Source organism: Alosa pseudoharengus, unplaced genomic scaffold (assembly GCF_046254945.1).
Source record: "Alosa pseudoharengus isolate Yale_2024_CS ecotype anadromous, Long Island Sound unplaced genomic scaffold, YU_APseudo_1.1 YU_APseudo_1.1_scf_3, whole genome shotgun sequence".
Lineage (NCBI taxonomy): Eukaryota > Metazoa > Chordata > Actinopteri > Clupeiformes > Clupeidae > Alosa > Alosa pseudoharengus.
In genome coordinates, this window is record NW_027468718.1 from 13,190,991 (window position 1) to 13,207,753 (window position 16,763).

Below are 16,763 nucleotides of genomic sequence, written 5' to 3' on the forward strand. Positions count from 1 at the left end.
TTCCATGTGAACTCAACACACATCGTAATTCAGATTTAAACCTTATCACTCAAAGCACTGTAAAGGATGCGAAGCGTAAGCGGGATCATGTCCTGTAGCATTTGCAGGGCTTACCAGTGGTGTAGTCTTGCTGTATGTGATGCGCTTCACATGCTCTCTAAATATGTATGCCAGATATGTGTTTTTGTTGTGTTGTGATGGTTGTATAAGCTAGGATCACAATATACCCACTACAACTAACAGTATACCCACTACAGTTAACTAGACTACACCACTGGGGTTTGCCGTTCTAAGGCACTGTGCAGGATGTCAGCCATGTGCCTGGCCTTTTAAGAATTGAAAATGGACAATTGTATATAACAGCTTTGAAAATGTGTGATTAATTCAAGCACAGAAATTTACAGAGATTTGGTATCTGTAGCTGTTGTGTGTTCATTAATTGTGTGTGTAGCTCTTGTGTGTCCTTTACTTGTGTGTGTAGCTCTTGTGTGTTCTTTCATTGTGTGTGTAGCTCTTGTGTGTTCTTTAATTGTGTGTGTAGCTCTTGTGTGTTCTTTAATTGTGTGTGTAGCTCTTGTGTGTTCATTAATTGTGTGTGTAGCTATTGTGTGTTCTTTAATTGTGTGTGTAGCTATTGTGTGTTCTTTAATTGTGTGTGTAGCTCTTGTGTGTTCTTTAATTGTGTGTGTAGCTCTTGTGTGTTCTTTAATTGTGTGTGTAGCTCTTGTGTGTTCTTTAATTGTGTGTGTAGCTCTTGTGTGTGTAGCTCTCTTCATTAACGTGTGTGTGTAGCTCTCTTCATTAACGTGTGTGTAGCTCTCTTCATTAACGTGTGTGTGTAGCTCTCTTCATTAATTGTGTGTGTAGCTCTCTTCATTAACGTGTGTGTGTAGCTCTCTTCATTAACGTGTGTGTAGCTCTCTTCATTAACGTGTGTGTAGCTCTCTTCATTAACGTGTGTGTGTAGCTCTCTTCATTAATTGTGTGTGTAGCTCTCTTCATTAACGTGTGTGTAGCTCTCTTCATTAATTGTGTGTGTAGCTCTCTTCATTAACGTGTGTGTAGCTCTCTTCATTAACGTGTGTGTGTTCCCCGCAGCCTGCACTCCAACACTGCTCTGGACGTGGCCATTAAGGGCCAGATGATCCGTGACGTGCTGAACCTTGCCGGCTTCGTGCTGCCGCAGAGAGACGAGCTGCTACCCACAGCCTCCAGCAGCGCCAGCAGCTCCACCAGCAGGTCAGTGTTAGCCCGAACGTGCCCCGGGACAGTACAGCCCGAACGTGCCCCGGGACAGTGCAGCCCGAACGTGCCTCGTTTAGAACAAGCCCTGAGAGCCTGCGCACACACACTGCCCGTCATTTCCTGGTCAGGGGGCCATAGCACACCCCTGTCAGTGGGGCCCAAACACACCTCGAATTGGCACCTTGAAAATGCCCCGGTTTGTGTGGTCTGAACAGGTCCTGGTCAGTGTGTCCCAAACATGCCTCGGTAGGTGCCGTCCGAACACTCCCCGGTGAGTGGGGCCCGAGCACACCCCGATATGGCAGCTTGAACATGCCCCAGTCAGTGTGGTCTGCAGCCTAAATATGGCCAGCTCTTCCCTATAATTGCCTCAAAGGAGCTTGAATGTGCGTGGCCAGATACAGCGCAGCTCGAACACGCCCCAGTCTGTGTGGCCCGAACGTGCCCATCTGTCTGGAAGCCCAAACAGGCCAAGCTTTTTTTTATCAAGCTTCCAACCGTCCTCTGCATGAACATGGTGAAGCTTATGTTTGTTTGCGTGTGTTAGTTTGTGTTTCGTTTGTGTGAGTGTGGTTATGGTGTTGGTTGTTTGTATGGGTGTGTGAGGATGTCTGTGAGCAAGAACTAGATTGTGGTTGATTGTGTGTGAGTTGATGGGGGTATGTGTGAAACTGGGGTGCATTCCCAAAAGCCTAATTGCTAACTGTGATGGCAACGACCTTTAGTGTCACTGCCAAATGTGATTCTGTAGATTTGAGTTGCACATGCACAAACATTTAAGTTTCATATTGTCACATTTTAATTTTGGAATGTTAAAAAATAAGAGCATATTTATTAGCTCTTACTAAAATGTGATCGAAACGCGACCGAATATCAACAACTTATTTCTGTATCGTTTACCATAACGGTCGACTCACATTTGGCAGTAGCACTAATGCTACCACAGAAGATGCATCGTAGTTAACAACTATGCTTTTGTTGGGTTGATGGTGGTGTGTGTGTGAGTTGATGGTGGTGTGTGTGTGTGAGTTGATGGTGGTGTGTGTGTGTGAGTTGATGGTGGTGTGTGTGTGTGAGTTGATGGTGGTGTGTGTGTGTGAGTTGATGGTGGTGTGTGTGTGTGAGTTGATGGTGGTGTGTGTGTGTGAGTTGATGGTGGTGTGTGTGTGTGAGTTGATGGTGGTGTGTGTGTGAGTTGATGGTGGTGGTGTGTGTGTGTGTGTGTGAGTTGATGGTGGTGTGTGTGTGTGTGTGTGTGTGTGTGTGTGTGAGTTGATGGTGGTGTGTGTGTGTGTGTGAGTTGATGGTGGTGTGTGTGTGTGTAAGTTGATGGTGGTGTGTGTGTGTGTGTGTGTGTGTGTGTGTGTGTGTGTGTGTGCGTTGATGGTGGTGTGTGTGTGTGTGAGTTGATGGTTGTGTGTGTGTGTGTGTGTGTGTGTGTGTGTGTGTGTGTGTGTGTGTGTGTGTGTGTGTGCGTTGATGGTGGTGTGTGTGTGTGAGTTGATGGTTGTGTGTGTGTGTGTGTGAGTTGATGGTGGTGTGTGTGAGTTGATGGTGGTGTGTGTGTGTGTGAGTTGATGGTGGTGTGTGTGTGTGTGTGTGTGTGTGTGTGTGTGTGTGTGAGTTGATGGTGGTGTGTGTGTGTGTGAGTTGATGGTGGTGTGTGTGTGTGAGTTGATGGTGGTGTGTGTGTGTGTGTGTGTGTGAGTTGATGGTGGTGTGTGTGTGTAAGTTGATGGTGGTGTGTGTGTGTGTGTGCGAGTTGATGGTGGTGTGTGTGCTGACATGTGTATTTGGCTTCTGTGTTGTAGTCTTTGTGCAGGAGGCCGAGAACGCTGCAAGCCAGAGCTGTCTACCGACGAGAAAGTCAAGAGAGCCTTCTACTTAAGTCAGCGCTTCGCCGACCAGGTAAAGAGACACACACACACACACACACACACACACACACACACACACATATACAAGTCTCTTTCGAACCAAGTAGTTACAGGAACTTAGTTGTAGGAACAGTCCACTTCTAAATCAGTTCCACTAACTACTCTCCCCAAAACCGTTTTTTCATTTGCATAAGAACTGGTAGGAGTGTTTATGGCGTCATCACTTGCTACAGGGGTTTAAAATAGTTTAAAATGCGAGTAAATTAACCAACTAGCCTACTTTTTGACATTTTTTTGGAATGACCCTCACTGTCGACTGTCGCTTCAAACGAATCCTGATGCTGCATACGTTTTGCTTTTTTTTTGCTGTGGAAAACAGCTGTGATGGAGCAAGCAAGCATGCTGGTTAAAAGTAGCCTGACATTAGTCATCAGATTCCTTTGGAAAATGGATTTATTCAGGACAGCTCATCGATGTTTGGTTTGTTTATTTCCGTATATTTTTGCTTACACAGGCAGCGCAGATTTTAAAGACGCCACGGTTTGACAGTGGGTTTGGCTTATGAGTTCCTATGCAGAAAAGGCTAAAGACCCTGCCCTGAGATTGGAGCTGAAAGAGTTGCGGTCACGGGAACTTAATAATCCCCAAACCCGTGTGGTGCGAAACCGCCAAAAAAAGGGTTATAAGAATGGTATGTACTAGGAACTGCAAAAATCCCTCTGGTGCGAAACCGGCTAAATACACACACACACACACACACACACACACACACGCGCACAGATAGAGAGAGAGAGACACACACAGAGAGACAGACAGACAGGGTGTCTCACTTACCCACAGTGAAGTAAAGCATAGCAAAATACAAATATATTGGGTGCCTTGCCTTACTTGCCCACTAGATGTACTCAGTTGCAAACTGTGGTGTGAGTATGGAGGTGAAGTGGGAATATAAAGGAAATGCAGTTAGAAAAATAGAAAAAACCGTCTGATTTCACAATGACAGTTTGGGCTCCCTACTAGGGGCTAATTTTGAAGCCGGTGTGAAACAGGATGTGTATGTACAATGAGTGGTCCTGGACCAGACACACACACACACACACACACACACACACAACAAACTTAATTTTGCTTACTTCAGCTCAGTGTCAGCTTGTGGTCAGGTTGTTTTGTTAAAAGGGGAAACCGCCGCCAAAGCTGAGTGATGGAGAGATGCTTATCACACGCACGCACACACACACAGGTCAGTCAGACACACCTGCACGCACCCGCATGCGGTTAAAGCTCTGCTAAATGAATCCGTGAAGGAAGAACAGCATCAGCAACTACACTCTGAAAGCTGCACATTAATCCAAAGTATGTTTTAAACAGATTGATTCGCTTATGAAGGAACATGTGTGCATTAACTTAACCCCAAGTTGCTCCAAGGACAATGTGATCCCTTGTAATATAGCTGACATATGTAAGTCACTTTGGTCAAGAAGTGTCTGCTAAATGTAATGTAATGTTCAGAAAGTGTGTAGATTTGATCGGTAACCTGCGCATGTGCTCCAGGATAAGGCCATGCACACAGCGCAGGTTCCTGTGTTTGTGCCGCACCGCTTTGCAGACGCTTTGTTGTTGTTCTCTAGGAAGTGTTGTATTCTTTGTCTGTGTTTGTCCTGGATGTCATGGTGAGGTCAAGCCCTCTTTAGTGTCAACCTCTGCATTTCTCTTTCCGCTTGCAACACTTGACACTCTTAAGTGTGCGAGCATCCTGTGTGCACCACTCATCAGGGGGCCCAGCTCAGCATTTCCTCTTTCTCTCTCTTCTCTCTTTTCTCTCCATCTCTCCATCTCTCTCTTCCCTCCCTTCTCCCTCTCCGTCTCTCTTTCATCTATCTTCTCTCCCTTCTCTCTGCTCTCTCCCCCCCCTTTCCGTTTCTCTCTGTCAAATCAAATCAGATAGTGCTTTATTAGCATGAATGAATAAAGTAATTTATGCCAAAGCTACAGGGTATAACATGTTAAAGGGGTCATGTTATGCAAAACTCACTTTTTCTGTGCTTTTGTACTTCCATTTGGGTCTCTTATTCTTCTACAAACACCCCAGGTGCGAACCAAAACTGCAGTCTTTGTGGATTAGTTGAGAGATATTAATGTCAGAAACTATCCGATTCTGTGAGCTAGTCAGAAATCTCCCTTATTGAGACGTCACAATAAGGGAAATTTGAATGCTACTACCCCAGAGCTATTTAGGGCGCTGACTACCCACCCCCATCTGAAAATTCCCACCCACTAGGTTAGGACTTTGTGTCCATTTTGGTCGTAGCCTATCGTTTCCAATAGTAGGCTAGGCTACACAAAATATCCAAACGTCCCCAGAAACTCCCCAGAACACATCTCGTTCTTGTTGACATATTTAAGCAATATGACATTAGTGGGAGCGGGGTTGGAAGCGACCCAGGCCATCCGGTAAAAGGAAGCCATTTTCACAAATGCTTTTAAAATTTTCAATAGGCTACATCAACTTTTTACTGGGCAGAATACCGACCCAAATAAAGTTTTGTCCATTGTCATTTAACATTGTTAGGCCTTGTTACATCATACAGTACATGCAGGTGGCTGCTAAATACAATAACCATAGCAATTCAGACGTTTCGGCTAAACTCCAATAACTTGACTATTAGGCTACTTTACTACGAAAATTCAAACAGAACCATCAATGACGTTTGTCACACATTCTTTATTATTCCTGCGTAACAATTTGCATTTTATCACTGGCAGTTGGAGGCTTTCTGGTGGAGAATCCTCCATCACCCTGTACCGACACTGACTCGTATTCCCTATAGACAGTAACTTTACGATTGTTGTTGACGTAAACATGGAATTAGTTCCGGGGTGGGGCATGGCCAAAAACAGTTCATTTGCATTTAAGGCAACAGGCCCCAGAAACAGCCTATTCTGAAAGGGATTGAAACTGACAGGTATGGAGCTGCTGATAATGTGTAATCTGAGGGGGATGTTTTTGCAAACAGCTTCAGGGACATGTTTTTTGTAACCCATAGGTCTATTTTGACTTGTTGAAAAAGAAATATAATATGGGACCTTTTAATAATCAACTTTACATTAAAATTAAATAACGAAAGGGGGAAAAAAGTAAAATAAAAAGATAGATGTTAATGATACTAAAAGGACAGTAATAGCTTTAGCATAGTCAGGGTTCCCACGGGTCTTTGAAATCCTGGAAAGTTTGTTAATCTGAAAAAAAAAATTCAAGGCCCTTGAAAGTTTTTGAAAACAGACAAAAATAAATGGAGGTCCTTGAAAGTCCTTTAATTTCTTTTTGAGGAAAAAATTCCATACAATTCCGTCCACTTATTAACATGTTTCCATTATTTCGCCACCACTTATGTCGATATCCTATGCGTATGCCTGATTTACGTTGGTTAGAACTACACGGCCAGCGTAATAGCTGCGTATTTCCCGCGTTTTCTCGTGTTTTCTATCTAGTTGCCATGACGTTCATGCACGCTCACAGATACAACGGTGCAAGATACAGCTTAGGCTATACCAAACCTAAATATGTTTAATAAGCAAAATCTTTTTGATAACTTGTTGTGCAAATATTTAATTTAACATATTGATGAATAAACCAACAGGATCATGGTAACGAGTTTAACTTGTTTAGGAAAATCTAGAAGTTTATTTCAGCTCAGTTTTATGCAAAATGCAAAAATAGAAAATAGAATAGGCCTAGGCTACCAGATCTGTCATATGACCAAACATAAAAGAAAACTGCGACAAGGTATCCTTGTTCTGTTGAGGTAACATGAGTTAACCATGCCCGCGCTTCAAATTTATCGACACATTAGGTCCTTCAATTGTGGATATTGGGACTGGAAAGTCCTTGAAAGGTCCTTGAATTTGATTTTAGCCAAGGTGTGGGAACCCTGAATAACTTCAGGAATAGTGCTATACTGTAGAAAAGAAAATAGAAAAAAGAAAATAAAACTAATATTATATGCTTACACTTATAGTTACATTGACATAAATCAATAAGTTAAATAGCTACATTATCAAACAAAGTATTTGCATGTACACAAAGAGTATAGACCACATACATAAAAGTTACAACTTTTCTCTTGTTTTATGGTAGGAGTTATCCATCTCTACCCCCCCCCCCCCCTCCTCCATCTTCTTCTCCCTTTCCTCTCTCTATCTCTTCTCTTTCTTTCTCCATCTCTCTTCTCTCAATCTGTCTCTGTCTCTCTCCCCCTCTCCATCTTTCTCCCTCTCTCTTTGTATCTGTCTCTTTCTCCTTCTCCCTTCCTTTCTCCATCTCTCTCATATAAAACGTTTGGGAGAACTTTGTGATGAAATGGTTAGGTAATCTGTCTGCCCAGGATCTCAAACTCTTAACAAGGACAATCCGGTCTGCCTCCAGAATCATTGGGGCCGACCTTCCTCTACTGCAAAACAGTTACCCTGTACGCTGCAGGAGTAGAGCAGAGTCTATCATCAAGGATGTCAATCACCCAGCCCATCCCCTCTTTTCATTACTCCCCTCTGGTAAACGCTATCAGAGCAATACCTCACACACAACACGTCTTAAGGACAGCTTCTTTCCCCAGGCTATCAGAATATTAAATGGACAGTGACTTGAAGTCATGAACATTCTTAATATAATTGCTTGTGTCATCAATATGGTACCTTATGTATCACAGACATTTTATATATATATATTTTTATAATGCCTCAGTGAATTTTTTTTTTTTTTTTTTTTTAAATCATCAGGTCTGCAGGTCATTAGGGGCCTGCAGGTCAGTGTAGGTCTATGGTCTTACTTGTATGTATGTTGTCTTTTACATGTATGCAGTCTTTATGTATGTATGTGGTCCATATGTCTGTGGTCTATATGTATGCACAGAAGCTCTATGTAGACTTTCTAATGGGTGCATGTCGACTGGTGTGCTTGTGTATCTGTGTGTGTTTGGGTGTCTGTGCATGCTTAGCAGCACATATGTCTCGTTCTTTTTATGGTGCCCCCCCCACACCCCCTATACTATTTATTGCCTATAAGGCACCATTGTGCTTCTTAGACCTTTTTTACCCCCTGCAACTTGTGGCACAAGCATTTCACTGTATTGCAAAGTATATGTGACAATGAAACTTTGAACTTTTTTTTTTTACTTTTTGAAAGTGATCTATAAATAACATGTACATACTACTTAAGTTACTTTCATGACTGTGACCAAGGCATACAGACAATCATATCTTAGAGAGACAGAGTGTTGCCTTATTGCTGCAGGAGGTTAGCCTAGAAATCTAGACGCACCCTACCGGCAGCAAATGTAATTTGCAGCCAGGGTAGTCTAGCAACTCTACGTTGGCTTGCGAGCGGGAAAAATGAAACTTCTATCAGGCCAATCACAATGTGTATAGAGTCGGTGACGGTGAATTTCCGTGTGAATTTCCTGCTACTTGAAAACAAAGAAGATGGATGCTGCTGCTGGCGAACAGCAGTCTTCGAATCGCTGCTCGAGTTAAGCTTTTTTTTTAATTGGCAAAAGTTTGATCAACTAGCCTAGAGTTGTAGCTGGTTGTAGCGCTATCCTATTGCGTGCAGAGGAAATTTGAAAGACAACCGTTTATCCCGCCCCTCGGATTGAGCAGAGCCTATGGTAAGTTCCCAGACCCTACATCTTGATGTGGGTCTGGCTCGCCAGGCTAGCAGGAGGTGCTAATTTCATACGTTAGATGGACACAGTGTTGCCTTATTGCTGCAGGAGGTGCTAGTTTCAGACGTTAGATGGACACAGTGTTGCCTTATTGCTGCAGGAGGTTTTAGTTTCAGACGTTAGATGGACACAGTGTTGCCTTAATGCTGCAGGAGGTGTTAGTTTCAGAGGTTAGATGGACACAGTGTTGCCTTATTGCTGCAGGAGGTGTTAGTTTCAGAGGTTTGCTTCCTGCAGGGATCTTCCTAGAAGCTTTACAGCCTGAGTGTGTAGAAGCGTCGCTGATTGCAGGGGAGCACTTTCATACTAGGAACGTGTCATGTGTGATAAGAAAAAAACAAAACAATGTAACAAGTCAAAATTATAATACCTGTGTGTCCGTGTGTCCAGGAGTTCTTGTCGTCGGTGCTGGACGTGCTGACCCCTGACGACGTACGCGTGCTGGCGGAGTCGGAGGACGAGCTGACGCGACAGGGCGAGTTCCAGCGTGTCTTCCCCTCCCCCACCTCTGCCCGCTACCTGCGCTTCTTCGAGCACCCCCGCTACCTCAACATCCTGCTCAACCAGTGGGAGCAGAAGCACTGGCAGAACAGGAGCAAAGGTGTGTGTGTGTGTGTGAGTGTGAGTGAACAAGCTCATACTCTCTTCAAGCCCCCTGTGTTGTATGTTGAACCATGTTAGATGTTGTGTACATGTACCATTTGTTTCAAAGGTGGGTGTGTGTGGATGTCCCTGTATGTAAAGCTAAGTTTCTTTGTGTGTGTGTGTGTGTACCGGTCATCTCGATTCAATTTCATTGATATTGTTTGTGTGTGTGTCCAGGTATTGACCTGCTGAGGAATCTTTGTCAGAGGGGAGTTCACCTGGGCAACCTGTCTGACACAGTCCATCATGTAAGTACTGCATCAACACACACAGACACACACACACGCAAACTACCACAAACATATCTGTAATATAATATGGTTGGTGAACGCTGAAGTATATTTCAGTCACACCTTATATACACACACATATATATATATATATATATATATATATATATATATATATACACACACACACACACACACACACACACACACGCAAACTACCACAAACATATCTGTAATATAATATGGTTGGTGAACGCTGAAGTATATTTCAGTGACACCTTATATACACACACACATATATATATATATATATATATATATATATATATATATATATATATATATATATATATATATATATATATATATATATATATATATACACACACACAAAATGGATCTAGCTTTCTGCACCTGTTCTTCAATCCAATGTTGATTGCCCTTTAAACATGCCCCTCCACTAGAAAATAGCTAGTAAGAATATCAACAACTTCAGTCAGCTGTGTCGAATCAAAATGTCGCATATGGTTAAGAAACATTACATTATTTTTTTCCTGTTCCATGTTTTTGAGCATGTGTTTTTGTGTCTTAATCCAGTGGTCTTCAAAGTCCTACACTGGACATGTGAGGACTGACTTGAACAGTAACCCTTCCACTAAGCCAGAGCTCACAAGGTCTAGGTATGTTAAAGTACAATACACACACAGACACACACACACGCTGACACTGTTCCAAATGGGAAAAACTGCTGCCTTTTAACCCTTAGAACCCGATTGACGCAAAGTGCGTCAAAAAACACACCCTTTCTTCTCTGTTACATTGCTCCGGAACTGTTCATCGCATCGAGATGAAACCTTTATTGCACGACAGAGCAGAAGTTGGGCTTTCCAAAGAGACTACACACTTGTCTGTACGATCAAGTATGAAAATAAAAAAAAACAAAAATTAAAAAAAATTAATTAAGAAATTAAATAAAATTGCATCATATTTACAGTCTATACTTCTCTGCGTTCACCTGCGCACCCATTACTCTTGTTTGAATTACTCGCGAACCCGTGATCGCATCGATATGGCAAGCATATCAGATGAAAGAGGGGACACAGGGCCATCATTTGATACTTCTGGGTTATAAAACAGACGAAGTGACAGCAAAATAATAACTTCATATAGCTGGACTTACCCCACGTTTTTGTCTGTTCTTGTGGCAAAGCATGTTTATAATCCAACGCTATCGTGTGTTTCTCTATGGCAAAGCATGTTCAAAATCCGGTTTTGAGATCCTAGCAAATTCCTGCATGGCATCCAATTCAAGGCTCACATTGCATCCCAATTTGTTCAACAAAGAAACACCTTTTTTGCCTTTACTTTGTTCATGGCAATGCAGAAAAAAGTTGAGAATCATTTTGAGTGCATAGGCACGCAGGCTAACACGCAACCTAGGGTCAAGTCAGGTCAGATCAGTTCGTGTCACAGATATGGAGCGCAGAATGGTCATTTTTTATCACTAAATAAAAAATTGTATTTATTTCCGTAAATCACACACCACATATTTCTGTAAATTGCTCAGCCCCAGAGTATCCCTCCAACATGGCAATTATATTGCCCGATTCAGAACAGTCTGCCCTACACACACATGAAATGCATGTAGAGCTATGATCTTGCTGTGGTGAGATACATGTCGAAATATAAGAATTTTTATAATACGCTTTTTATATTTTAATTCTTTAAAAATCTAAATAAAATCAATGCTAGTACTAATACATGAAATGGCAGATCTGGATAGCCTAGACTCTGCTGAAATAAACAATATATAATATGTGTGTTTGGCACTTACAATGACCAGAATAAATCCTTATGAATAAAGGTAGTGAAAATAAAACAGCTAAGGGTTCTAAGGGTTAAAGATATCTAACAGGGGAGTGACTGATCAAACTCTCTCTCTCTCTCTCTCTCTCTCTCTCTCTCTCTCTCTCTCTCTCTCTCTCTCTCTCTCTTCCTCCTCCTCCTCCTCCTCCTCCAGTGTGCAGGTGACCCTGAGTGTGCCTTCCCTCGCCATCAGCAGCAGTGGAGACGAGGAGGTCCAGTCCGTCACTTGCAGCCTGCCGGACATCAGCCTGCTGGGCTCAGCCAGTGCCACCTCCACCCCGACCCCGACCCCCACCCTCACCCCCACCCCCTGCTCCAGCTCCAGCAGCTGCCATCACCCTGCAGACTACATGTGAGGTGTGGGTGGTTGGGTGTGTGTGTGTGTGTGTGTGGAGGTGGAGTGGCAGGCGATCAGGAGGAGAGAGCAGTGTCGGGGTAGAGGCAGGCAACCCACTGCAGTGTCAATTCGCACAGCCACCAGGGGGCGATGGGATCAAAGCCTTAACTCCTTACCGCATGCTACCTTTTCTTTTTTTATTAGAAATGATTCAGGGGCTTCCCAGTAATAACGAGCCGGCGACCGACAAACACGGGCACAGAAAAAAGAAAGGCGCATACACACTCTCAGGAGTCTGTTAATGGCGTGGGTATACAGAGCTGTGCCTGGTGTGTGTGTGTGTGTGTGTGTGTGTGTGTGTTAGCTTTTTGCAGTGGAGGTACAAGCACAGTCCTCCACTCAGAGGGAGGGATTTTGAGCCGTCATCCACGACCGCCCACCTCCCCTCGCCCCTACAGTCGTGCCTTGGCTGCTAGGAGAGGAGGAGGTGGTGGGGGATGATGGTGCTAGCGGAGACGAACAGTCGTAGGTTTACAGCCTTGATGATATTACAGGCCAAATCTCAACAGTCTTTTTAAACACCTTTTGTATTACACCATACTATAAAAACCTCAAGAGCTATTACTGAAGGCTTTGCCATCTCTTCTTCTGTAGTCATTAGAGATGACATCTGGTGTGAGTGTGTTGGAGTGTGTGTGCGTGTGTGTGTTTGAGAAAAGGGAGTGTCTGGATCAGGCCTATATATAGATATGCAAAGCCTGTCTATCATTGGTGGAAATCAGAGCACACCTCCACCAACTGCCACGTCTCTTTACAGTAGCATGAGCCAATCAGATTCCTCTCTGTGGTTTGTTTACATTGGAGCTCCGCCTCTCCCACCGGGTCTTGGTCCCTGTGGCCATGCTGGCGTCTCTTTCTTAAAAAACATGCTACATGCTCATATCTTGTAATTTGTTTCCCTGTTGGGAAAAGAAAATGACTTAAGATTTGAATAAGTAATAAATACACTTTTAAGAATTGCAATATGGCTTTTTACCGTGTTTTTGTTTATCATAAAGAAATTGCAGTTTTCTTATGAAACTAGATTGCTGCTACGTTGTAGAGTTTTCACATTAAAATTGTTTTTGAAAAACACAGTTGCCTCTGCTTTTTCTGTTAATGTGTATTGTTAATGTTTCAATTTGCATTTTATATAAAGTTATTAAAACTATGTAAATCTTAGTCATATTTCAGGTAATATTTCCTACAATAATATGACAGAGAAACTGAAAATGGTAGCTTATATTTAGCAACCAAAATGTTAACGATCCAGTGAACACTAACAATCAACTTTTGTCATGAGACATACAATTGCAGTTGATTGACAGACTTTTTTCAGACCTCTGTTGTATCTATAATTTATATACATATTTATACAACATAAAATAGTTTCAGTGATGTCATTTTATCCAAGTCAAGTCAGCTTGTATTCTCATTTTCATGGAAATTGCATTAAAAGTTGACTTGAGTTGTTTGGTACTGTTGTATAAAATGATCCTATGGGTTGTAGACATCATGATGAGAGAACGAGTTTGAAACTGTAAAGCATGTATTCATATAACCTTAATCATAATCAAGAAATACACAAGTTATTCCTAACCATAATACTCTATAACATTTTAAAATAACAAGTTTAACTAATACTATTAACATACTGAAGCTATTTTACCAGAATTCCCCCTACGTGCGCTCTGTATCCCTATGTCTCTGTTTGCTGCCCTGTGTCTCATTTTGTTGCACTGTGTCTCATGCTGCCTTAGCCTAGGCCTTTTGAAGAAACCAAAGTCGGCCTTGAAGCTGCAAGATAACGCTTACACAGGGCGAGCTCTACTCATAACAACCAGTAGGAGAGTGCAGGGGGCGAACGATATTTAACCCATGCACAATGTATGACCTGTGATCACTCTATACTGTACACCCCTGAACTTTCCATAAACTTAAGGTGAAAAGTTCGTTCGGGGTAGTGTTGTGTCAGCATTTTGGAGGGGTATAAGTAAGAGAGTTCTACCTTTGTTCGGGAGTGCGATCGGGCGATCCACTCAGGCTTTGCGCTATGTAGTCATTAAAGGAATTTTTGCACGGAACTCTGCCGGACTTTTGCGCCTTCTTTTTGGGACAAGTTTTTGACTTCAGCACTTATAATGGTGTATTTTTGTTACGTTGTGGGCAAGATGTTTGGACTTAATTTCTGGCCCGAGTCTGAATATCTGCCACGACAGTACATGATAAGCAGGAACCTATTTAAACTGGACTAAATGGAGGATAATTGGGACTAACAGACATACCGGGAAATCAGACGCAAAGTGTGGTTTATCTAAATGTTACCATTGCTGTTCTGAATATGTATTCAGTAACACTGCTGGCTAGTAAATGCTGATGCAGGAAAGCCTATTTTGTGATTACTCTTATTTAGGCGCCCAGAGCAGTTGCGCTATCTGTCCAAATGGTGTCAACCTTTGGGCTGAAGCCAGCCCCAATAGCAGGGTTCCTACGCAGTATGGAAAACCTGGAAAAGTATGGAATTTGATTTTAGTAATTTCCAGGTCTGGATAAGTATGGAAAAAAGAAACAAGGGTATGGAGAAATATTTGTGTTTCCAGACTATTGCATCTACAGTACTAATCACTTCACTCAGGTCATAATGAACCATTCCTACTGTTGTGTAGCTTAACTGTCAGTCCACATCATCAAGATACAATTGAATGGGGGCCCGCAGAAAAAAAATTCTCCCACAAGGGGACCCTGGTACCAAAACCAAATCGAGAACCCCTGTTCTATGCAAGTGCCCTACACCATTGTGCACTGGTATGTTTGCGTAGCTCTGCTATTTTCGGCTAAAACACTGGTAGACTTTTTTGATTTTGTAAAAGATACCAAGACATGGATACTGCATTATCTGATAAACTGTTATTGCAAACAAATAATATTGTTTATGGTGCCGCTCTGCCAGCAGTGCACTAGTCTCCAACATATGTAGGCTATGCTTGTATCTACAGAGAACTAAAAATGTGAGTGCACCTTCCAACACAGCACTTCCCCCAACGAAAAGTATCCAAGTGCTACCAAGTTAATAATAAACATTATTATACAGCTCTTCACAATGCTAGTAGAACGCTCCATTGAGTCCACTGCTGTACAACATCTACACACATGACTGCAAAGCCAACAGTAGTCATACCTCCATCATCAAGTTTGCAGATGACACAGTGATCTTGGGCCTGATTAGTAACAACAATGAACAGCTCCACTTGGATCAGGTTGATGAGGTGGCACAGTGGTGTCAATCTAACACCTTGACACTGAATATCAATAAAACCAAGGAAATGGTAGTGGATTACAGAAGGCAGCAGCAGAACTACAGTTACACCCCACTAATGATCAGCGGGCAACCTGTAGAGAGAGTCACAAGTTTTAAATACCTTGGTGTCCACATTACTGAAGACTTAACATGGACTGTTAACACTCAATATGTTCTGAAGAAGTCCAGACAACGACTCTACTTCCTTCGTCAGCTAAGGAAATTCAAAGTTTCTACATCCATCATGAAGGCCTTCTACACTTCAGCGGTTGAGAGTGTTCTAACTAGTAGCATCATCACCTGGTATGGGAACTCCACAGTTAGAGATTGTAGTACTCTGCAGAGAGTAGTGCGCTCAGCTGAACGTACTATAAGAACTCAACTCCCTGCTCTACAAGATATCTATTCCAGAAGAGTACTCCTAAGAGCCCAAAAGATTCTGAAGGACTCTTCTCATCCTAACAATGGATTAATCCTACCGCTGAAATCAAGAAGACGCCTATGTAGTCACAAAGCCAGAACTAAGAGACTCAGGAGAAGTTTTTATCCCCAGGCCATCCAAACTCTGAACTCACACTATACTGACTTTGCACACATTCACTCCTCAGCACTCTCAAACATTTCCCAACTCTGAACTCACACTATACTGACTTTGCACTCATTCACTCCTTAGCACTCATGACCCCCCCCCCACACACACACACACACCTACAAGACTTTTAGCACTTTTACATCCCTCTCCCTATGCTACAGACCTTTTATTTATTTTCTTATTTCATCACACGTCAAAACACACACACACACACACATATCTGACTTTCTCCAACTTTTGCACATCCATAGAACTTTTTATCTACCATCTACCCATGTAGATGGTAGATAATCTACCATCTACCCATGTCCTTGATTGCCTAGCCTTTCTCAGAAAAATGTACCGAGAAGTTTGAAAATTTGAGTATGGAAAACTTATGGAATTTTGAAATGGAAAATGTGTAGGAACCCTGCAATAGGGCACGCGTCCAAACCACATCCAGCCCAACACAAGCGTCAGCTGTTCCCTGCTGCTCGGCAGGCCTTGGCTTTGGCCCTGCTGACTGACCACAGCTGGTGACCCAGATAGACAGGCCAGATTCTGTGACTGACCCAACTCGGGGGTGGGGGGCTACTTTTACAGAAAGCATTGTTGAACAACTATACTTGCAAAAGATCTCTCTCTCACAAGTTTTGATTAAGGCTTATCAACAATTCTGTTGGGACACAAAGTCCAGTTTTACCCGTCTTGATTTCTCTTTCTTTTATTTCACTCTTTCTCTCTCTCTTTCTCTCCGAGTTGTGGTACAGTGGCCAGTTTAGGTCTAGTCCCGATTTTGTCATCTGGAAAGTGAGCCTCTATCTCACCCAAACCCCTATCTGTGGCTATCTGGAGAGCCTGAGTGGTACTGAGCAGCTAGCGGTACTCCTTTGGCCCCCCGGTGTTGCCGTTATCTGCCCAGGGAGGGCTGCTGTGAG

The 16,763-nt window shown here is 42.8% G+C and overlaps 1 protein-coding gene across 1 annotated transcript in view; it reads left to right on the forward strand.

Moving 5' to 3' along the window:
• Positions 1-12,940, forward strand: part of ttll4 (tubulin tyrosine ligase-like family, member 4) — a 30,588-nt gene extending 17,648 nt beyond the window's left edge. Inside the window, exons 14-19 of the mRNA XM_076263202.1 lie at positions 1,099-1,239; positions 3,057-3,153; positions 9,230-9,440; positions 9,662-9,732; positions 10,312-10,394; positions 11,735-12,940. Of these exons, the coding sequence (XP_076119317.1) occupies positions 1,099-1,239; positions 3,057-3,153; positions 9,230-9,440; positions 9,662-9,732; positions 10,312-10,394; positions 11,735-11,936 (805 nt within the window). The 3' untranslated portion in view covers positions 11,937-12,940. The remainder of the gene's footprint in view (positions 1-1,098; positions 1,240-3,056; positions 3,154-9,229; positions 9,441-9,661; positions 9,733-10,311; positions 10,395-11,734) is intronic.
• Positions 12,941-16,763: the final 3,823 nt, after the last annotated feature.